This window comes from Colletotrichum phormii (genome assembly GCF_030913505.1).
Source record: "Colletotrichum phormii strain CBS 102054 chromosome Unknown BDP81scaffold_16, whole genome shotgun sequence".
Classification (NCBI taxonomy): domain Eukaryota; kingdom Fungi; phylum Ascomycota; class Sordariomycetes; order Glomerellales; family Glomerellaceae; genus Colletotrichum; species Colletotrichum phormii.
The window spans coordinates 706,643-727,910 of record NW_026851458.1 but is presented as its reverse complement, the minus strand read 5'-3'; the positions used below and the strand labels follow the sequence as shown (position 1 = coordinate 727,910).

The following is a 21,268-nucleotide window of genomic DNA, read 5'->3' as shown; positions in this document are numbered from 1 at the left end:
AGAATCCGGGCATCCTTGAGCGAACACCGCACTGCATCAGAGATCACTACACACTACCTCTACGGATCTCACCTACGAGATTCAAATCATTCTACATTGAGTTATCTCTCGCAAAACTTCTTCAGTTCTGTTCGGCGGCTGGGTACAATGCCGTGGAACTCCTGGCCGCGTTTTAGTTATTAACGTCACGATCCTTGCTGTTTATGTATCCTTGTAAGGCAAATACCCGTTTATCGCATGTAGTGATATCATAGTAGTCGCTAGCGCTTACGCTTGGCTGCCCAAAGCAGCGCAGACATGCGCAGTTAGCCATCTGTTATTTACTTGAGACCCGCGTCATTGATGTGACCTGAACAACGGCATCTTCAATTTCATACTTTTGTTATCGCTCATTTTTCCCCGCGAAACCAAGATGGGGGACATGTTGGCTTGGTATATCGTCATTTTTCTAGGATCGGCCGTATTGACCGCCATCTCCTTTTATAACTCCGAAATTATCAGCAACCCGACCGCATCGTTCCTGGTACACCTCACAACCAGCATCATCCTCTACTTCACTTCCCTCACCTGCCTCTCTCTCACCGCCATCGAAGACTGGAGACTCCAAGCTCGCCTGGGGCGAAAAAGAGGCCGCGGCCTCGAGCCATTTCGATTCTTCCCCAAAGAGCATGCAATCTTCGTAACGAGGGCGACAGGCCTGGCGGCGGGCGCCTACGTCATGGCGCTCCCGCTGCTCATGCCGACAGACGACGTGATTGCACAGGTCTGCCTCCGTATACCGACCTTCTTCTACGCGTGCAAGTGCTGGGACCTGACAATCGCGCGAGCGAGAAAGCCACCTGTTCCGCGGGATGGGAAAGACGCGGTGGTTTATGGGCTGACGAGCTGGAGACCTGTTGCTTCGTATGTCTGGCGGCTTGCCTCGGAGACTAGATATGCCTCTTTCGATATCGCCGTAGACGAGTCGAAGCGAAAGGGCATTCCAAAGAGCGCGGCCTGGAGTTATGGTCCTCTGCTCGTTGTCCCTCTGACATATCTATTTCCTGTCACGGAGCTCAAGGTCATGTGTGGCCTACTTGCTATCCAGTACGGTCTAGAGGGTATCCACTTCATCTTTCATCCCCGCTGTCCTAACAAGCTCTTCTTCCAGCCGTGGGCAGCAGAGAGCTTTTCCAGCTTCTGGGCCATTCATTGGCACCACGGGGCACAGCCATTCCTTCAACATCTAGGATACGTTCCAGCCAGAGCCCTTTTCACGCGTCTACTTGGACAAGATGCCGGCAAAGCCGCTGGTGTACTCGCGGCTTTCAGTCTCAGCGGGATATGGCACGCCTGGTGCGGAGTCGTTTTGACACTGGACGAGTATGCGTGGACACAGGCTGTGGGCCTGTGGGGAGTATTCATGGTGCAAGGTGTGGGATGCTTGGTCGAGCGCGGGCTGCTTAGGAGTGAGAGCTGGAGGACAGGGCGGAGGAAACAGATGTTGACTGCCTTGTGTTGGATGTGTTCAGTAGAGTCTGCAGCTATTTGGTTGAGGTACGGGGAAGCACGAGCAAAGAGACTCCAGGGCTGGACTACGTTGTAGAGAGAATGAGGCCAAGGAATATTAGAGGACCGCGTTAAACCGATAGAGGGCAGTCATGGAGACGAAGAAGGACATGTGCCGTTCCCGAGAACAGCCTGTATGGGGAGCTTTGCCCTCAGGGCCAAGGCAGCGAGAGCTCTGGCCCGAAGACTGTGATAGAACCTAGATCATAAAAGGAAGTATTTTGGGACTTTAATGTCTGCTGAGCGGAAATAGAATCTGTCTCTGAGCCGCTTCTTGACCCTGGTAACTGCTTGTCCAATGATACTGTGGTGTGGCCTGCCGCCCGCGTCCTGTACAACCTTCGGACGGCGATGCTAGAGACGTGAGATGGAGCGCTTATTCGAACCAACGTATCCGATCCTTCCCAAGTCAAATAGACTCCTCGAGAGGGTGGTCTCGCCAAAAGCTTCGCTGGAGCTCAGCTGTCAAGATCATCTCACTGCGATCATGATTGGCTCGGCTCCTGCCAAGAACAATCAGACGGGAGATCAACGCAGGCATGGCTCGGTGCATAACACAGGGATCGCGTTCACTGACCTCGTCTCATAACATTCCGTCGCGCTTTTCTCGCCGATCCCATGCCTGACGTCAATCGTTTGGAATACTTTCTTCCATGTTCATTAGGCACCGAGAATTCTCAATGATACTGCTGAATGGTCAGACATGAGAATATTAGCGGAGTTGCGAGATGAGGTTATTGGACAGCTTAACGGGCGCGGGGTAACGGACCCTCGGCATTCACACCATGGTGCCGGGAAGTGGGCATGGGGATCAGTCTAAATGATCCTTCTTTACTACTAGAAACCATTCGTCAATCCTACCGAAGAAGCCGTTTATGCAAGGGAGGTCGATAGCTTCATGATCTGCCACTCCTTGTCGTAAAAGACTGGCAGTCGTTGGCTCGCTTGGAACCGTTACGCTTCTCCAGGAAGCGCTTGTTGATAAGCCTCTTCGGTGCGTTATTGACATGCTAGAAACACCGAGGGGTTCCTGAGTTTGTGGAATAAGCGCTCCAACTTTCAGATGCTTCAAGGTTAGACACGTCAGATAGCGTGAGCTACACATACAAGGGAGGGAGCTCACGTGAACCTAACTCCGGCCCCGAATACGGGCCGACGGCGGGGTAAAATGGTTCGTCTTGTCTTTTTAACCCCTGTCTCCGAGTCTGGGGTTTGTCCAGTTTGTCCACGCGGCCTTTCTTCTTTCCCCAAGCCAAGACTCGACAAGTTTCTGGGGCACATCGACCTACTCACTTGGCATCAACTTGGCACCACGGTGGAGAGACCAGGGTCATGGATGACGTTTGGACCTTCAATACGACTACCGCAAAGATGAATGGCAGTTGAGGGCTTGGTACCTGATGCCGAGGCGCCTGTGGAGGACGCGGAGCGGGACGCAAGAGCCAAGCAAAAGCCAAGATCTGAGACTAAAGCAGGTCGGACGTTCTGGGAGGTTGTTGAATTCCCGCAACTGGGCGACTGGGCAAACGCTTATGTTCACTAGCTCTGATTATACCACGATACCATCACCTCTAACCCCTTGGACATACGCGGGAAAAGATATGTCGCTCTGAACTTTACCGGACAGCCGCACCATATGCCTCTCCATCGGTCCATCGCTTCATCTCCAGACTTACCACTCTCCAGTGCCGGTCATCCGCACTCTTCCCCCGCACTCTAGAACCAATCTGGCCACCCTCCCCGCTGCCCGCCATCAGCAGGGTCTTCATCGGAGAAACGACCCAGACGCATGCCATCGAATCCCACTACGACTCGAAGCGCACGTATAACACCAGTTCGGAAGGTCGTAATAGCGCGGCATTCAACATACGCTCTCTGCTCATTGGAGGGAATTCTTGGCGCTTGGGGATCCCGTGCGACCCTTCATCCAGCATCACGGACATTGTCAACGAAATGAGATGAAGATGGATCGCAAAGAACGTGCCATCGCGAAGCACCTCGCGGTGTTTAAAAGTCCATCGATGGCCCCGGGTTCTCGGATCATGAGAATTGTCTCCCCAGGATCTCACAGGCATTAACCTCGTCAGTGACAACTCCCCTCCCGTTCTCCGCCAGCAAACCAAGGTCGTCCGTCCCTCCTCCTTCGCCATGTTGTCCAAGCCAATCCGCGAGCGCGGCTACGCTCTTGGCCTCGCCCTCGTGGCCACAGGCTCCCTCGTCTCCGCCGGTCCCTGCGACATTTACGCCTCCGGTGGCAACCCCTGCATCGCCGCCCACAGCACCACTCGCGCCCTCTACAGCGCCTACACCGGCTCCCTCTACCAGGTGAAGCGCGGCTCCGACGGCGCCACGACGAACATCGCGCCCCTCTCCGCAGGCGGCGTCGCCAACGCGGCTGCTCAGGACACTTTCTGCTCCGGAACGACCTGCCTCATCTCCGTCATCTACGACCAGTCCGGCAAGGGCAACCACCTGACCCAAGCCCCCGGCGGCGCCTTCAGCGGCCCCGACGTCAACGGCAACGACAACCTCGCCAGCGCCATTGGCGCCCCCGTCACCCTCAACGGCCAAAAGGCCTACGGTGTCTTCGTCTCCCCCGGCACTGGCTACCGCAACAACGCCGCCGTCGGCACCGCCATCGGTGACGTGTCCGAGGGCATGTACGCCGTCCTCGACGGAACCCATTACAACGGCGGCTGCTGCTTCGACTACGGCAACGCCGAGACCAGCAGCACCGACACGGGCAACGGCCACATGGAGGCCATCTACTTTGGCGACAGCACCGGCTGGGGTACAGGTGCCGGCAGCGGACCCTGGTTGATGGCCGATCTCGAGAACGGCCTCTTCTCCGGCGTCAGCGCCGGCAACAACGCGGGCGACCCGTCCATCACGGACCGGTTCTTCACCGCCGTCGTCAAGGGCGGTCCCAACCTCTGGGCCCTCCGCGGCGCCAACGCCGCCTCGGGAGGCTTGACCACGTACTACAGCGGCGTGCGGCCCAACAAGTCGGGCTACAACCCCATGAGCAAGGAGGGCGCCATCATCCTCGGCATTGGTGGCGACAACAGCGTCAGCGCCCAGGGTACCTTTTACGAGGGCGTCATGACCTCCGGATACCCCTCCGACGCGACGGAGAACTCTGTCCAGGCCAACATTGTCGCGGCAAAGTACGCCACTACCTCCCTGAACAGCGGCACCGCTCTCACCGTCGGCAACTCCATCTCCCTGCGTGCCACGACCTCGGGCTACACGGACCGCTACCTCGCGCACACTGGCACCACCGTCAACACCCAGGTCGTCACCTCATCCAGCGCCACGACGCTGAAGCAGCAGGCCAGCTGGACCGTCCGCACTGGTCTCGGCAACAGCGGGTGCTACTCGTTCGAGTCCAAGGACACACCCGGCAGCTTCATCCGCCACTACAACTTTGAGCTGGCCGTCAACGCCAACGATGGAACCAAGCAGTTCAAGGAGGACGCTACTTTCTGCACACAGTCTGGTATCAGCGGTACTGGCAGCTCGTTCCGTGCGTGGAGCTACCCTACCACCTACTTCCGTCACTACAACAACCTTGGATACGCTGCGAGGAACGGCGGTGTTCACACTTTTGACTCTGCTACCTCGTTTAACGCGGATGTGAGCTGGGTCATTGCCACTGGCTTTGCTTAAGTTGAGGGCGATGATGGGGGAGAGAGGATGGAGAGTGTTGTGTAAGGCAGGCAAGGGGCCGCTGGAGCATATGACTTGTAACTTGTTGAAACAAGCCTGTGAGATATTTGAGGAATAGTTCCTGCTAGTCTTTCATGCATTCAAATGCCCCCCCTTGGGCTTCATTGAGATTGTACACCTATTGAGTTCGATTTCGCAGCGGCCACATCAGGCACCAATTGGTCTTATGTGAGGGTCGAGGTATTGGAGCCTGGACTCCCAGACAGACATCATGTTCACATCACTTGCCTCAAGGGTCTTTCAGTGATGCTGCTGGCAAAGGGTTTCAGTTGCGATGATGGTTCTGTGTACAATTCTCAAATCAGGTCATGGACTTGGTGATACCTACTCGTTGATACGTTTCTCCATGCCTTTAGGCTCGTGTACAATGGTGATCAAATGAGGTTGGCCTAGTATATGCTAGATTCTAGAGAGCAACATGCCAAGTCTCAGATAGCAGGTTCCAATGTCATCAAGAGCAGTCGCGATTTACGAAAGCTTCCAGACTCTGCCATGCCTCTCAATGAGGCAGCAGTCATTGGTACCTTGCGGGAGGTCTTGCAGCCTGGTGCCTGGGCCTTTGTAACTCTTTTCATAAACCTCTGAGGGGGGATTAAAAATGCAGTGAATTTCATCTTACTGCGTCATGGTGACTCTACCACTCTGCCATAGTGGACGTATTCCGCACCATAGGGAGTGTCGATGATGAATAAAGAAGCTTCAAACGAGCTGCCTTAAAACCCGAGGGATCCGAGTCGAGAATCAAATGCCATTTCATCCCGACTCTCCGATGGCATGCACCTTGTTCATTTGACCGAGGCCGACCACAAAGTACAGTCTGGCATCGCTCTTGGCTCTAGAAGAAATTTCATCAAATCCAATTTCAGGGAGGTGACAAACAACCTAATTAAGGTTGAGCCGAGGTCCAGCAGCTTCGCCCAGACTTCCATGACAATGCAGCACGCATCCAGGCCGTGACGCCGTGGCACTAACAAAGCACCGAACCCCGTTTGGGAGTGGGGGTCCTCCGTCACTTATCGCTGCCCAAGTGCGCAATCGCGACAAAATTTCGCCAGTCTTACATACGCTCCGACCCCAACAACACCAACAAACGATCCCAACCAAAGCGACCGGGGGGGGGGTCCCGCAAAAGAGCTCCGTGGACCCGGTAGACAAGTGCTGGCCGTCGTCGAAATTTAAAATCAAAACCCATCAAGCACCCATGGCGAACTCCCTCCTCGCCCAATGCTCAAACACCCTCTGGTGCCACCTCCGTTCCCTTCCCCTCTGGGCCTTCGTCCTCGTCGTCCTCCTCCTCGGCGCACTCCGCCAGCGCATATTCCCATCTTCACCGTCTTCTTCTCCGACCCGACGACGGCAAACACCCGGCGTCACGGATAAGAAGACATCCGTCTCGTAAAGAGAGATCTTCCGTCCAACCGCACGTCGCGGAAAGAAAACACCACCAGCAAAACAGACAGACACACACAAAGATGGCGTCCGCAATCGCAAAGGCCTCGCGCACCGAGGCCGACTTGGATCGCGTCCCCGTCCGCGTCGTCCGCCTCATCCGCCTCGCCGGCGCCAGCGGCCTCGCCTACGCCGCCTACAAGATCCACTGGCGCATCGTCCTCGCCAGCTTCTTCACCGGCCCGGGCAAATTCAGCCGTATCCTCATGCTCATGTTTGCCTTGCTGAACCTCAAGAATATGCCCTTTGTCTGGACCGTACGTTACTCCTCCTCTCCTCCCTCCCCATTGGCAAAAAGAAAATCAGAAGAAAAAGTCAGACTAACATCCTCCGCGATCAGTACCGAGTATGGCACGCAATAATCTACCACCTCTTCATCCGCAAATCCCCCCGCCTCGGCCCGCGATCCCTCTTCCGCCCCATGATCTCCCAATCCCACGCCCCCATCACCGAAATAGACTACAACATCCACAAGTCCAACTCGACCTACTTCTCCGACCTCGACGTCTCCCGCACCCACCTCTGCACCTACCTCCTCGGCCCCGGCTTCCGCCAACTCACCCACAACGCAACAACAAAGCTCGTCCTCGACCCAAAAACCGAAAAACCCGCCCGCGGCGCCTTGGGCATCATGCTCGGCGCCGTACACTGCTCCTTCCGCCGCGAGATCACCGCCTACGCCCCCTACGAGATGTGGTCTCGCATCCTCTCGTGGGACCGCAAGTGGTTGTACATTGTCACGCACTTTGTCCCCAAGGGCACCGCGCGTCCTACGGAATGGCTTGATCCAAAGTTTGGCACGGCGAGGGTGCGGAGGAATACCAGCGGGGATGCGAGCGGCAATAGCGCAGACTGGGAGAAGAAGATTTACGCCACGGGCGTGAGTAAGTACGTCTTCAAGATTGGGCGGTTGACGGTGCACCCGGCCGTTGCTCTCGAGGCGAGCGAGTTGCTGCCGCACAGGCCGACCGAGGGTGGGTGGCAGGGCGGTGAGAATGGTGTTGGGGATGAGAGTGTTGATTTGAGTGATGTTGCGGACGATGGCGCGTGGGACTGGAAGATGGTTGAGAAGAGGCGGCGCGAGGGGATGAGGTATGCTGCGCAGTTTGCTGCCATGGATGACCTGCACGGGTGGCTTGATGGTGCGGATGGTGGTGACGGAAGTGCGTTGGGCAAATTCGGGCTTGGATAAGACGTGTAGATGGCGGGGATGCGTGATACCCAATAGACTTAGACGGTATTGACATTAGATGATGAGAAGGAGGCAATGCGCACTTTTAGATGATTCAACCTGGGATAACTATAGATGTTTCTTTGGGTTTATATTGCCACTATTAATCAGTTGATAGAACTAGATATGCATGCGCGTACAACTACAACAAGACCTCCATTGTCAGGTGTGCTGGTTATTCCTCTTTTTCCCGCTAAACTCCGCAGTCCGCAATCTTTCCTCTTGCATTGAGTATATCAAATACAAGGGATGAAGTAAAAAGGTCGATAAATCAAAGCCATGGTTAGGTCAAAGAGGAGACTTTAGAGAGCGAACGCGGCGGCAGCGGCGATGGCTCCAGCCCAGCCAGCGACCTGGGCCCGGCCGGCGGCGGCTGGTGACGTTGTAGTGGTGACGGCAGCCCCTGTTGCGGTGCCGCTGCGGGAGGAAGTGGAAGTGCCGGAAGCTGTGGTCGCTGCGGCAGTGACGGAGCCGGCCGAGGCGGTGCCGGACGATGTGCCTCCTGCGGCGACCTGGGCGCAGATCTGAGATGCGAGCTGGAGTACCGCTAGAGGTGTGTTAGTACAGTTGTCCAAAGGTTGAAGGTCTTTTCATGTTTTGGGAGGACCACATACTGGCTTGATCGGCGCCGCTGCAGCCAGACGAGGCAAGGCAGGGCACGACCGTGGCTGTGAGCTGCTCAACCTTTCCGCAAGAGCAAGCAAAGTCGGTGATATCGCAGTTGACCGACTGGGCACCATCACGAAAGCAAGTGACTGCGCAGGTAGGAATCTCGGCAACAAGCTGATCGATGGTCTCGGCGGCCACAAGGGCGGCGAGGAAGGATGCGATGATGGTGTACTTCATCTTGGCGATTGGCTGTGGTGGTCTGGAGCTGAGGTCGGTTCGCAGAAAGCTCTGGCTGTCGAGATCTGTGTGGTGAAGTGGCTGATAGGGCGTGGACGAGCAGAGGCAAAGCAGGATAAGCACCCGACCGATTGCGAGAGAGGACGAGCTGGCCTTATAAAGAGCATCGAATGAGACGCCAAGACCGTGGCATCAACAGCAACCGGTCGCCGGAATGGCACAAGCTCATTGAGGCAACCCGCCGAGAGCTCCAAACGCAGCCAAGACGCGGTCGACGCCGGCGCGCCGTAGCTGTCTCGCACCCCGGATTAGGCAAGAAGACGGATGAGACGCTGATGGGGATTATTGGTGAAGGATTCAACCAAGCGGGCCAAACCCCCTCCTATAGCTGCTCACTCGAGCCTTGTCATCCGTTCTGTGGCAGAATGTCTACTGTCAGTCTAGAGATGATCGGCCGCCACAGCTCACTTGGCGTGAAGCCGCGAGAGCTCTCACGAAATGCACCGCTCGGACTGGCTGGTTTTGCAGTGCTGTCTAGTAGTCGTGGCGTAGGTGCTAGTCTTCCTCTGACCGTGAACAAAGGCGGCTAGAGGAGATTCTGTGTCGGTAGGTAGCATCCATTCTCCATCTTCCGGTCCCGAGCTGTAGTCGATCTTCCGCAAACGTCTGCGCGCGGAAACCGAGGAGGCAAGGACCCTGGGGGAGCTGACAAGCTTGGGCTCTGAGATGCCCTCTTGCGAAATTGCTGTAGTCTGGACTTTTCCCGATCATCTTTATCGATGAATGCGCCCTCAAAGTCTCAGATACATGACGTTGACGACCAGTTGCCTAGGTCTGCGCTGAGAGGAATGCAAGCTCAGGGGAAGTTGGTTAAGCTCATCCGGCATCAACTAAGCTTCCCGCGGGCCCCTGTCAGCTGCAGGTCGGCAAGAGGAAGATCAGACGCTTGGCCAATCGAAATGCTCCATCCTCCGATGCAGGGAGCGCACTGAGAACACCTGCATTAGCCGTCCGACGCTTCTCGCATGGTGTGTGGTCTGTGTACCCGTTCCCCTCCCGTGCCTCGACCAGAACATCGGACGAGTGTTTGCCAATCTCAGCAAGTCATCTCGTTCTTTCTCAATCCCAGCTGCAGTGGCAGTGGACCTTCGCGGACAGAAACGGAATAGACCTTGGAGCGTAATTCGCAGACTCGGAAGTTGAGGGACCCTGAGTCAAGCATAACTGAAAGTGCAGAACGACAGGCGTGGTGTTCTCGGAGGCGGAGCTATCAACCGGATGGCCGAGACCGTGCGTTCCGGGTCTATTGATCATGCGAAATTGGCTTTCTCGTCCTTCTCGTTAGTCTCGCAGACTTGGAGGGCATACGGAGTACGGTTATCCACCAGACCGTCAGCATGGAACGTCTGGATCTGGCAGGCATTGGCGCATTGTGAGCCGCTAGCTTCGGTGTCTTTGCCCGAGCGGTTTCTGCCTTCAGAAGTCTCTTCCACCATTTCAGCCCTGATAGCATGCTGTTTGAGCTCCAGCTGGAAAAAGGTTGAATCCTAGTGATGAGTGGAAGGCGCCATGCAGATTCTCTTACGTTGCCACGCGCTTGTAGGGACCGTTACCCGGAGATATGTTGCCTGATAATTGGCCGTTCTGGGCCTCGAGACTTCTCATGCTCAGCAGGATTGACAAGCGTCAAATCGTAGCGACAGTCTCAAGCTGATCGTTGCTCCACACGCTCCCGTTCCCGTTCCCAGCTTGCCAGAGTTTGAGTACCTAGCTGTCACGCTGCCTGAAATCTGTCGTGGGCTTGGCAAGTGCCGGGCCCGATGGGTTGCTCAGCGATTGCAGAGCACAGGAATGCAAACGGAGTGCCGGGCAGAAGATCGACGGCAAGATAATCAAATCCGAGGCCGTTAGCACGTTGCATATTGATTCGTTCTTCGCGAGTCGGCCTTACAGCGGCCGTGAAGATTCACCGCTGTTCTCGACGTCCACTTGAGGTGGCTTCCGCTCTCGTTATCCATTAAGCCACATCATTTGAACCAAGTACCCATTCGAAATGACCATCCGTTCTCGATCAAAGGCCATCTTGCTGACATTGGTATCTCCTAGGAGTTCGCTGCCTACGCCGCTGCCATTGATGGGTACGAATGCACGGCCGGAGCATTTGCCTGGCAGTGCCTGGCTTGTTGCTGGTTCGACCCTGGTCCATAGAGTCTGGCTCTCGAACTGATGCCATCTCGATTCAGTTCTTTTCAGCAAAGTTGTCGAGGCATAGAGCGACTTCAACCTGTGATGGTAGAAAACATCTCCCTATGGTGCCACGATTCTTGCCCAGCTTCGCGTGGGTAACATCGGGGTGCTCTGGTACTGGGGAGATGAAAGTATAAAGCTGGTCGGCGGCGAGCTGCCAGACTCTTTCTGGTTTTTTTTTCTTTTCTTTCGTGCAGACAAGTGTGAGGTTAGATTTGCTAGAGGCCGCACAGCGAAGCATGCGAAGTCTGGTAGCGATATGTATATATGTGTGTTGGGATTGGAGAGGGTGGTGGACGGTTGATAAGACGGACTCGCTGCCTACAGTGCGTGCCGTGCGAGATCTGATTACTCAGACACGGTACACCAGTGCCCCTCCATCCCAAGATTGGCGGCCGCGGGGCAGCCGGACCTGAACAAAGTCCACCTTGGCAAGGCGCGACAACTTCCACTCTCCTTCACATCACCACTTCCCCCAAGACGCTGCAAAAAAAAAGATCATGACGGAACAACCGGTATCAGTTCTCTTCGTCTGTCTCGGCAACATTTGCCGCTCGACAATGGCAGAAGGCGTGTTTCGCAACTTTGCGCAAAAGCCGCAATACAAGGGCCTTATCTCAAAGGTAGATTCTTGCGGCACAGGTACGGAATTTGGCGGATACGTCATGACGAACCCAATCTCTCTCTCTCAATTGTCGTGCGCAGAGCAAAGCTGATGCGAACATTGGCGCAACAATAGCGGCCTACCATGTTGGTGACCCTCCAGATGACAGGACGATGGCGACTCTGGAAGACCACGGCATAACGGATTATTACCACGATGGTCGCAAGGTACGATAATGTTCCCTCTCTCTAGATGCGCCCCGACGAGTTCGAAGAGAGAACAGACTTGCTAACCGCCGTGCTTCCACGAATTGCAGGTGTCGCCCTCAGACTTTAACAAATTCGACTACATCTTCGCCATGGATCGATCCAACCTTCGAGACCTGCAGAACCTCCAACAACGAGGTCATACCGATTCAAAGGCCCAGGTGATGCTGTTTGGCGAGTTTTCCGGAGGACCGAGATCAGAGGTAGTAAACGACCCATACTACGGAGGCGACGAGGGCTTTGCAAAGGCCTACGAGCAGTGCACGCGGTTCTCGACCAACTTCCTGAAGCACGTCTTTCCCGCAATCGACCCCAAAGCATGATCGGAGAACGGGTTTGCTACCGGGAGAGAGAGAGAGAGAGAGAGAGAGAGAGAGAGAGAGCATTGGAGCCAGAAGGCGAAGACAGAGCCCGCGACACGCGCCGCGAAACACGATTTGGGGGGCGGCGGTACGCGTTGCAGCAGAGATATGACTGGTTGGCTGCAGGAAAAGGTCGTGGACAATCACCTCGTCCACAGTAAGGCTTCAGGACAGGGGCAAGAAGAAGTGGGCCATATGGCAGGAAAGAACAGCACCGGCCGCACTGGCGAAATGATTATTGCTGCATTAGAGACGTAAAGGTAGGTAGAGAAGGAGAGCATTTAAGCGCGTCTTTGGTTTGGTTCTACAGTTACAACATGCATATAGAAGATTAGATCCGATGCAGTTGCCAGCCAAATGCAGGTGCAAAGTGCAGGACAACGGCAAGACGGCCTGATGAGGATGGAGCCGTAGACGCCGTTGAAGACAGCTCGAGGGATTGAGGTGCCTAGGCGAGATGGATTCGGGATGTCGGCTACACGCAAGCTAGCGTCTTTGGCGGCAGCAGCAGTTACTTGGGCCTTGGCATCGCAGACGGAGATTCGAGAGAGCCAGGCGGGCCGAGGGAGGGAAAATGTGCGGACATTGTCTGGGTAGACGTTCACAGTTCATGGTGGCTGAGAAGCTCTTCAGCCCTATCGGTTCAGTAAACAGATGGAGGTGGTGCTGCCCATTGATGGTAGAAGCAGCTTACGCCATAGAAGATGACGGCGTAAGAGACGGCGGACAGACTGCTGACGGCAGATATTCGAGGGCGGTAGTGTCTTGTGAGGCGCAATGTTTCGGCATCTCGCGAATGAGGAATACTTGGTGTGCCTGATGCTGACGCATCCAAGGTAAGCTTACACCTTGGTGCAGTGGTGCCTTCTGACCAAGGCTGCCTTGGGCGCAGTCCATTCATCCTTTCTCGACCTGGACCTATGGGATCGTGGATGAGGCGCGGCTGAAGTTGGCTTTCATGTCAAAGTTTTGACGGTGTTCACATCCAGGCTAAATGCGGGCCAGGCTGAGGGTCTGATGGTGGGAAAAGTGTCTCACTTTGAGGTCCTAGACTCCAAAGTCCTGGGACCTGTTCTTCAGCCGGCGCCGAGCTGCCACTGCATTCCGAAGTAAAAAGTTTGTTCTTCTTGTGTCGGGATGCTGCATCAAGCAGAGAGATTGCAGTATTCGTATCCCAAACTCTCGTCTCCATTGCCGAATCTTGATTGAGGTACTAGAGCTGGTCATTGGCGTGAATCCTCATAGAGATATGCATTCGTAGAAATGAGGATATTTCTGCCCGTTATAAAAGGGGACGTACAGCACCTTGAGCCCGTAGTGGGAATACTCAACCGGGAATTAAGTGAGGGTGGTCGGTACGATCCATGGTGATGATTTGTCGCGCGGTTGCGAAAGCTGCATCTCCAAAAGTCCAGTCACGATGCTCAGCGGTTACTGGCCCAAGGCAAATGGAGCCTTTCATCTGAGCGGTGAACCAATGAGAGCTCTCACAAAGACCCAGCCAGCAAATCAAGTGCGGGACCGGGGATCAAGGTATGGGTCCCCACGTCTCCTTCCGCCAAGACCAAGTCGCTTCCGGCCTAACGTCAGCATCTTTGTACCTTGTACCTGGCCATGTTCCCATGTTCCCACACAGGAAGCTCTGAATGCTGAACCATTAATGTATCCCTTCGCGCAAGGTACCTTGGTTATTCGACTCTGACACTGGCAAGACAAATACAAGCACACAAGAAAGCTAACTGTTTCATTCAAGCAGCTAGGCACCAGGTCCTACAGTAGCACTAGTACATCGAGTGCTGCCACATACCCGGGGCTACCTCGTAAGGCAGAGACACAAGAGGACGGGATGGGGGGGGGGGGGGAGCTCCAGCCCACTACGCAGTACTCGGTGCCCCTCTCACCCCTCTCTCCCATTCATTCTCCTCCTAGTATCCTATCACCAACTAAAAGGTACGAATAACCTGAAAGTACGGATACATCCTCACATTTATTGCCCAAGGTACTACCAATACCTACTTGACGGCACTCAGCCTTGGGTCAAAGTCCCATCATCTCCAGGTGTCAAGCCTCAAGTATCCAGTCACAACCCGCAAGTCAAGCCAGCCCACAGATCCCACTTGTCTTCAATGAAAATGGAGTGTGCCAATGCAGCTGCTTGCTTGTCTTGCCCCCCCCCCCCTCTCCCATTTGCATTTTCCCTTCCATTGTTGCTATCTGTCCCTGTTCAAGGCCCGGAAGGTCCAGTCCACTATCCAAATGTCAGGTCCATGGCATGTCCCTCCTAAATGGAACCTTCCCCCTCGGCTCGTGCCTTTGACCATTTTTATCGCCTTTTCTTGCCTCAAACTGTGAATGCTCCATCCCATAAGGCGCTGTCTTCCCGGTCTGGCCATCCCATTTGATCCCATCCAGTCCAGTCCCATCATCCCCCTCCCCAATTCCCCCTCGAGGCCATTTCCCCGTCGTCCTATCCTAACGCGTACACCACCTGGTGTGGTACCTTTACTTTATCTCTTGCTCCCACCCATTACCTTACCTTACCTACCTCTACCTTGCCTTGGGTACCTGAGGAATCGCACAATATCTTTGGACCTTCCTCCCTCTGCTCACTTTTGCCCTTCTCCCGTCTTTCTTCCTTACACCTCTCATCCCAACTCACCCCTCCACTGCGGAACAAAGACGAGAATTGTTCCGGCAACACCACATTGTCATCCAGCATATTTCACCGAGGAAAGAATCCGAATACAACAACAGACGTCGCCCTGCGCTTATAATACAGCCTGCCTTCCCCTCGCCCACTCGTCGAGCGTTGCTACCGCTGCTACTGCTACTGTTACTGTTCCTGTTGCTTGGACGAGCCGTTATTTTTCGGTTGATCCCGCTACCCTGTCTGTTCCGCAACTGTCGCATCGCATCGCATTCCTTGCTTGCTTCCCCACCTTTGCCTCGATTGACTCGCCAAAGATACCCCTCGATTTCTCGACAAGCCCGACACGCCAAAACTTCAAGCTCGAAAAAACAACAGCTCCAACACCAAACTCGAAACCCCCCCCCCCCCCCCCCCCCAAAAGAGCAGCACACAAACCTCGCAAACATGGCTGATCTGCAAGGACGCAAGGTCTTCAAGGTCTTCAACCAGGACTTTATCGTCGACGAGCGATACACCGTGACCAAGGAGCTCGGCCAGGGAGCTTACGGCATTGTCTGGTGCGTGCGACCTTTAACCTGCTCTTCCCCTCATCCCATCGGCTGTCGCTCTGCGCTGCTGGTGCTGGTGCTGGTGCTGATGCTGATGCTGCTGGCCACCACCGCTGCCCCGCCATTTGGCCAAGAAGCTGACGAATACTCCCCTCACACAGCGCCGCCGTGAACAACCAGACCCAAGAAGGCGTCGCCATCAAGAAGGTCACAAATGTTTTCAGCAAGAAGATCCTGGCCAAGCGCGCCCTGCGCGAGATCAAGCTGCTCCAGCACTTCAGGGGACACCGCAACGTGAGTCCTCCCCTTTGCCCGCTCTGGAAGCCGTCACAAGAACCCCGCGCAGCCCCATCGCCACGCGGCTGCACCACCGTCGACGCCAGAAAATGATGCTGACTGCATGTTGTGACAGATTACCTGCCTCTACGATATGGACATTCCCCGACCCGATAACTTCAACGAGACATATCTCTACGAGGGTACGCTTCTTACCGCGTGCATCCGCCGCCGCCCCGACCGAATCGGCTGTGCTAACTCACCTGTTGTGCTACAGAGCTCATGGAATGCGATTTGGCAGCCATCATCCGATCCGGCCAGCCGCTGACCGACGCCCACTTCCAGTCCTTCATCTACCAGATCCTCTGTGGTCTCAAGTACATCCACTCCGCCAACGTCCTGCACCGTGATCTGAAGCCCGGTAACCTGCTCGTCAACGCCGATTGCGAGCTCAAGATTTGCGATTTCGGTCTGGCGCGTGGCTTCTCCGTTGACCCCGAGGAGAATGCTGGTTACATGACGGAATACGTTGCCACCAGATGGTACCGTGCTCCCGAGATCATGCTGAGCTTCCAAAGCTACACCAAAGCTAGTACGTACCCAAGAGGGCGTCCTAAAATTGCAGTGGGGTGAAATGCTAACCATTTGATAGTTGACGTATGGTCTGTTGGATGCATTTTGGCTGAGCTTCTCGGCGGTCGTCCCTTCTTCAAGGGTCGCGACTATGTCGACCAGCTGAACCAGATCCTGCACATTCTCGGAACCCCCAACGAAGAGACCTTGTCCCGTATCGGCTCACCCCGCGCCCAGGAATACGTCCGCAACCTTCCCTTCATGCCCAAGAAGACCTTCCCCAGCCTATTCCCCCAGGCCAACCCCGACGCCCTCGACCTCCTCGACCGCATGCTTGCTTTCGACCCCTCGAGCCGTATCAGCGTCGAGCAAGCTCTTGAGCACCCCTACCTTCACATCTGGCATGATGCTTCCGACGAGCCCGACTGCCCCACGACCTTCAACTTCGACTTCGAGGTCGTCGAGGATGTTGGTGACATGCGCAAGATGATCCTGGATGAGGTCTACCGCTTCCGCCAGCTGGTTCGCACCATCCCCGGAGCTACCCAGGCCGGCACGCAGGCTGCGGGACAGCAGGGTGGCGGCCAAGTGCCGATTCCCACTGGAGGTAACCAAGGATGGAGCTCTTCGGACCCCCGACCTCAAGAGTACGGCGGCCAGGGAGGCGGTCTGGAGGCAGATCTTGCTGGCGGCCTCGATCACCGGAGATAAAGCTGTTGCAAGCTCCTCATGGACTGATACGCTGCGCGAAATCGCGCTTGAACGACTAGCAAAATCGGTGTTTGGTTTGCAGACTCTGGCGGGCAATTTCAGAATTTTGTTTTGGATGTGATGTCATTCCGCGGTTTTATACGTCGGGTGGGGAAGAGGAGGGAGAGAATCGCTAAAAGACATTGACATTGATCTGGATGACGGCCGCTCATCCATCCGGAGGAGAGAAGAAAAGGAAGAAGAAGAAAAGAGGAGGACAAAGTCGAGACATTGGGGGACTGGATCGCCCGAGGGGTTGAATGAACACGACAAAGATGACAGCAGTCCCCAAATTTACTTAATTCCCTATGACGCGATCCCGCGCTTGTGGTCCTGCACCCTTTGGGCGGCACGGCGGCTACTGGTCGGTTCTTCATCTCTGTGTGTGCGAGTGTGGTGTGCCTGCACTGAGTGAGTGCTTCGACTCATATCGGTTATGTGAAGTGGTGCACTGGTGGCCTGGATGGCGGCGTACTCATGCAGGTTTCAGTTGAGCCTGTCAGGTGAAAATTTCCCAGGTTCTGTCGCATGCGAGTTGAGTGACGAAGGCATCCTGTCTTCGAGCATGTTTACATCGGCAACATGAATACAAGTGATGACGCGGGCCAGGTCGGGGGGGGGCTAAAGACTTTCGAGTACATGGACTGCTTGCAGCTCTAGGCTGAGCCTAAAATCGAGATGTCCTAAGTGAAGCTTCAACTTGAAAACTATGCAGAGCACATTTTGGGAACATGATATGTGAGATGTAGATATAAGTAGTTTGTTTTGCCCAAGAGCCTATGTACCGTCGAACGCCAAAGTAGATACAATTGAATGGAGTGAGAGTGACGGCATATGAAGCCCCACCATCTATCTGCGATGCTTTCTCTTCTGAGTGAGAAGTCTCCATTACGTCTTAAATTGAACCCGGACCCGTGATCCGTCCGTGCCGTGGGTATATACCCAAATGGTTGATTTTGTGAGAGAATGATGAAGAAGAAAAGGTAATTCCGGGTTCTTCAAAAGTGTAGAACCTCGTGACCGGGAACCGTTGAACGCCGTTATAAACCCCGATTTAGTTTTTTAAACGCCAGACTCATCCTGGAGAGCCATCTCAGTGAGAGAGAGAGAGACCAAAGGCCCTCCTCATGCCTTGGGACCGTAGAACCAGTAGTACGCCGCGTACGGAACGCTGTCGGTGGCGCCGGGGGTGGTGCACTGGTGCGCGACGCCGCCGGCCGTGACGACGCGGTAGACGGCAGTAACGCCCTTGCTGCCGCCCTTGTCACCGAGCAAAAGCCAGTCGACGGAGCCGGTCTTCTCCGGGCCGACGTCAGCGGAGGCGGGGGCCTTTGTGCCGTTGAGCTTTGCGCCCCTGAAGAGATCCTCGCCGACCTTGAAGGTGGGCACGCCCGTGTTGTCGAAGAAGTGGACGCCGAGCTGCTTCATGGGCGCGATGCCGGGCATGACGAGGTCGGCTGTGGCTGGGAAGGGCGAGGTGGAGGAGGCGCCGAATTTGGAGGTGCCGTCGGAGGTGAGGGGAAGAGGGGTGGACCAGACTGCGTTTGTGGTGAGGCCGTTGAAGATGTCGACGGAGGGGAGGGAGGCGGGACCGGCGGCGGGGTAGAGGGGTTGAGCGTCGTAGAGGCCTGCGAGGGCGCCGGTTGCTGTTGCGGTGATGGCGGTTGCGTTGACGGAGGTGCAGGTGTAGTTTTGGATGCCGTGGCCTAGGGCGATGTGCTTGAGGACCAGGTCTGCTGCCGGGGCGGGGAGTTCGACGCCTTGAGTGTGGGTGTTAGTGATGATTTTTCTTGGGTTTGAGGTTGGGTGTTGTTGGTTTACATACCATTACCGTTGACGGGGAGGGTCGGAGCCGTGGGTTTGGAGACGCAGCCGGCTTGTCTCTTGGCCGGGGCGGCGGAGACGAGAGCCAGGGAGGCCAGCAACAGGAAGGTCTTGGCGAGCATGTTGGCTGTTGACTGGGTGGCTGTTGGGAGGGAGAGAAGAGGGTGGTGATCCGCGGGTGTTGGATGGTGATCAGATGTGTAAACGCGAGTAGTAGGCGGGAGAAGGGTAAGAGATATATGCAGTAGCAACCAGGCCACCACACTGAAAATATGCACGACACCACACGAGGGCCGGAATAAGAGATTGGAGTAATTTCTTTTCTTAGAATCGCTTCCTGGGAGGAAACAGGCAGGGTCCGGTTAGGAAATGGGGAATGCGGCGGGCCGTTTAGAGACAAGACCGGGGGGGACGGGATTGGTGTGTGGAGCAATTCCTTGGGCTGAGAATAGGTACGGCGCTTAAGCGCGTTGCGATGGGGTTGGGGTGGTTGAGGTGGTGCTTCTTTGACCGAGACAAAGGTGCAGAGCTAACGTGGGTGACGGGTACTACTAAATATGAAATTGAGAGACAGAGTAGGATGAACAATGTTTTTTGAAGAGTAGTGATTCGAATCGAGAGTCGGAAACAAGGAAATCGTCGAAGATATGAGGAAGGTTTATGCTGTGAGACGGGACGGAACTGGGAGATGGTCTTTATATAATTAAAGTCTGTTGGCCGTTGCTCGAAAGCTTGGTAGGAAGGGGGAGAAAAGACTAAAGAGAGTTGAGGATGAGACGGACGGACGACCGAACCCTGCCACCCATCTCAGTGTGAAGGTGAGGGTAGAGATCCATCTATCCACACGCACACACACACACCACACACACACCACACACACACCACACACACCCGAAGGAGGCGCACTTAGACTTGGGGTTCGGGTCTGACAAGGTAGGCTTCCTTTTCAGAATGCAAGGCGGAGCAAGGGTCGTGCCTTTGGGTCCCCTAGCAGGGTACTTCGTACATGATGGCATTTGGATGTGGTCCATGATGAGTGCAGGATGGGGACCGAACTGAGGAATGGAGTCAGAGCGAGATAGATCATGGACAGACTGAGGGAGGGAAACTCGGACGCAGCCCATTGTGGATGTACCAATGCTCACTTTGTGTTGCTGATGCTACCTACCTTGCTACGGTTCCATTGCCCCTGGTCCATGTTTGGAGGTTCATGTCGCTGCCGTCTTGAAGGGTTACCCTGCCGTCACCGTCGAGGGCATCCTTTAACCCAAGGTAGGTAGGTGGCTTTGACTCTTCGCAGGCAGAACGCGAGGCGGGAGGGTATCTTTTGGGATGAAGATGGGAATGCGTGTCGTCTTCCTGTGCCACCCAGAAGGGGAAGAGAGTCGGGTTCTCGCAACGCAGGCCGATAGTACGGGTAGACAGGCATCCTTGGACGTGTTCCTTGAGGCAGAAAAGAAGGTTGTCCTCTTCCTGGTTGGACATGAGACGAAGGGGGTCGAGGCCAAGGAGAATGGAAAGAAAACGGCAGGTCGCGGAGGACGGAGGCCGGGAACGTACACACATTTGACGGTGGGTACGTACAGAGATACTCCGTACAGACTGCGGGGATGCCTGGCGCAATGCGCGTCTAAAGTCGGAAGGCACCAAGGCAGCTGACCAACGGACCTGCCCTGAAGACGGTACGAAGTACGTACATAGACACACTGCACGGGCAGGAGCGAGGTGGTGGGGTTGCCAGTGGCTGGGAGGGGCCTGTTTGCCGGCCCTTTGCAGCTTCTTCCATCAACCGTCACTTTTCACAAATCCAGTAACCGTTTCTTCTGCCTCTATCATCTGTGTCTCTACGGCACATCACGTTCTCTGCACGTCCACCATCGTACACCGTCACAGGCAATCAGTTCTCGCTGCGGTCAACCTGAGCTCGGCCGGCCTATGCGGATCCTGGCCTCGTAGAAGGCGGCCACGAGTTGTGGAATACCAGGACCCTGCACGGTGAGCCTGGCGACCATGACATCGCGTGGCATCGCATCGCATGGCTCATGTCCCACCCGTCTGACTGCATCTGGAATCAAAGAACACAATGCCGAGGGCAGAGTGATAATCCTACGTGCCACACAGCCACAAGTCAGAACTTACCGACGCCGCGGCAATCTCATCTTCCGAAGATCACGAACCAAGTGCTGACCCTGGCGCGGCCATGCGCGGGTTTGGATCAAAGAAAGGCACTGCAGCAAAATAGACGGCGCGACTGACTCACTTGGACGGCGCTGTCATCTCGAGAAAACATGGCGTCTGTCAGCGAGTCGCTGACAGTCAATCTTGGTTACGCTCTTGGCCCATGGGGCATGTTGTAGTGTACGTT

General features: G+C 55.4%; 7 protein-coding genes across 7 annotated transcripts; 5 read left to right on the top strand and 2 right to left on the bottom strand.

The window, feature by feature from the left end:
- The first annotated feature begins 360 nt into the window (after nucleotides 1-360).
- BDP81DRAFT_64462 (uncharacterized protein) lies at nucleotides 361-2,060 on the top strand. The gene has a single exon (XM_060596099.1). The coding sequence runs from the start codon at nucleotides 413-415 to the stop codon at nucleotides 1,583-1,585; it is 1,173 nt and encodes a 390-aa protein (XP_060442618.1). The 5' UTR covers nucleotides 361-412; the 3' UTR covers nucleotides 1,586-2,060.
- Nucleotides 2,061-3,696: 1,636 nt separating this feature from the next.
- BDP81DRAFT_325331 (glycoside hydrolase family 54 protein) lies at nucleotides 3,697-5,217 on the top strand (the record flags this gene model as incomplete). The annotated part of the gene is made up of 1 exon (XM_060584964.1): nucleotides 3,697-5,217. One exon carries the CDS (start codon nucleotides 3,697-3,699, stop codon nucleotides 5,215-5,217), a length of 1,521 nt encoding a protein of 506 aa, XP_060442617.1.
- Nucleotides 5,218-6,800: 1,583 nt separating this feature from the next.
- BDP81DRAFT_286304 (capsule polysaccharide biosynthesis protein) lies at nucleotides 6,801-7,909 on the top strand (the record flags this gene model as incomplete). The annotated part of the gene is made up of 2 exons (XM_060583031.1): nucleotides 6,801-6,983; nucleotides 7,067-7,909. Coding segments are annotated over 2 exons (1,026 nt in total), but the record flags the coding sequence as incomplete, so codon positions are not given.
- Nucleotides 7,910-8,088: 179 nt separating this feature from the next.
- On the bottom strand, nucleotides 8,089-9,080 carry BDP81DRAFT_64449 (uncharacterized protein). The gene is made up of 2 exons (XM_060596098.1): nucleotides 8,572-9,080; nucleotides 8,089-8,504 (listed from the first exon to the last, which is right to left on the bottom strand). The coding sequence occupies exons 1-2, from the start codon at nucleotides 8,801-8,803 to the stop codon at nucleotides 8,260-8,262; spliced, it is 477 nt and encodes a 158-aa protein (XP_060442615.1). The 5' UTR covers nucleotides 8,804-9,080; the 3' UTR covers nucleotides 8,089-8,259.
- A 2,387-nt stretch (nucleotides 9,081-11,467) lies between these two features.
- BDP81DRAFT_433534 (phosphotyrosine protein phosphatase) lies at nucleotides 11,468-12,301 on the top strand. Its single transcript, XM_060590864.1, has 3 exons — nucleotides 11,468-11,692; nucleotides 11,790-11,881; nucleotides 11,971-12,301. The coding sequence occupies exons 1-3, from the start codon at nucleotides 11,551-11,553 to the stop codon at nucleotides 12,241-12,243; spliced, it is 507 nt and encodes a 168-aa protein (XP_060442614.1). The 5' UTR covers nucleotides 11,468-11,550; the 3' UTR covers nucleotides 12,244-12,301.
- A 3,075-nt stretch (nucleotides 12,302-15,376) lies between these two features.
- On the top strand, nucleotides 15,377-17,040 carry BDP81DRAFT_325230 (kinase-like domain-containing protein; the record flags this gene model as incomplete). The annotated part of the gene is made up of 5 exons (XM_060584954.1): nucleotides 15,377-15,489; nucleotides 15,642-15,774; nucleotides 15,893-15,959; nucleotides 16,034-16,348; nucleotides 16,409-17,040. The coding sequence occupies 5 exons, from the start codon at nucleotides 15,377-15,379 to the stop codon at nucleotides 17,038-17,040; spliced, it is 1,260 nt and encodes a 419-aa protein (XP_060442613.1).
- Nucleotides 17,041-18,179: 1,139 nt separating this feature from the next.
- Nucleotides 18,180-19,213, bottom strand: BDP81DRAFT_353855 (malate dehydrogenase). The gene is made up of 2 exons (XM_060586255.1): nucleotides 18,905-19,213; nucleotides 18,180-18,839 (listed from the first exon to the last, which is right to left on the bottom strand). The coding sequence occupies exons 1-2, from the start codon at nucleotides 19,023-19,025 to the stop codon at nucleotides 18,205-18,207; spliced, it is 756 nt and encodes a 251-aa protein (XP_060442612.1). The 5' UTR covers nucleotides 19,026-19,213; the 3' UTR covers nucleotides 18,180-18,204.
- Nucleotides 19,214-21,268: the final 2,055 nt, after the last annotated feature.

Bases quoted from the DNA above. Each gene is read 5' to 3' on its own strand.
- BDP81DRAFT_353855 (XM_060586255.1), bottom strand. From the start codon at position 19,025: ATGCTCGCCAAGACCTTCCTGTTGCTGGCCTCCCTGGCTCTCGTCTCC. The intron at 18,840-18,904 runs GTATGTAAACCA...CCCACACTCAAG, and splicing joins CCTCCCCGTCAACGGTAATG to GCGTCGAACTCCCCGCCCCG.
- BDP81DRAFT_64462 (XM_060596099.1), top strand. From the start codon at position 413: ATGGGGGACATGTTGGCTTGGTATATCGTCATTTTTCTAGGATCGGCC.
- BDP81DRAFT_433534 (XM_060590864.1), top strand. From the start codon at position 11,551: ATGACGGAACAACCGGTATCAGTTCTCTTCGTCTGTCTCGGCAACATT. The intron at 11,693-11,789 runs GTACGGAATTTG...GCGCAACAATAG, and splicing joins GGTAGATTCTTGCGGCACAG to CGGCCTACCATGTTGGTGAC. The intron at 11,882-11,970 runs GTACGATAATGT...CACGAATTGCAG, and splicing joins ATTACCACGATGGTCGCAAG to GTGTCGCCCTCAGACTTTAA.
- BDP81DRAFT_64449 (XM_060596098.1), bottom strand. From the start codon at position 8,803: ATGAAGTACACCATCATCGCATCCTTCCTCGCCGCCCTTGTGGCCGCC. The intron at 8,505-8,571 runs GTATGTGGTCCT...ACACACCTCTAG, and splicing joins CAGCGGCGCCGATCAAGCCA to CGGTACTCCAGCTCGCATCT.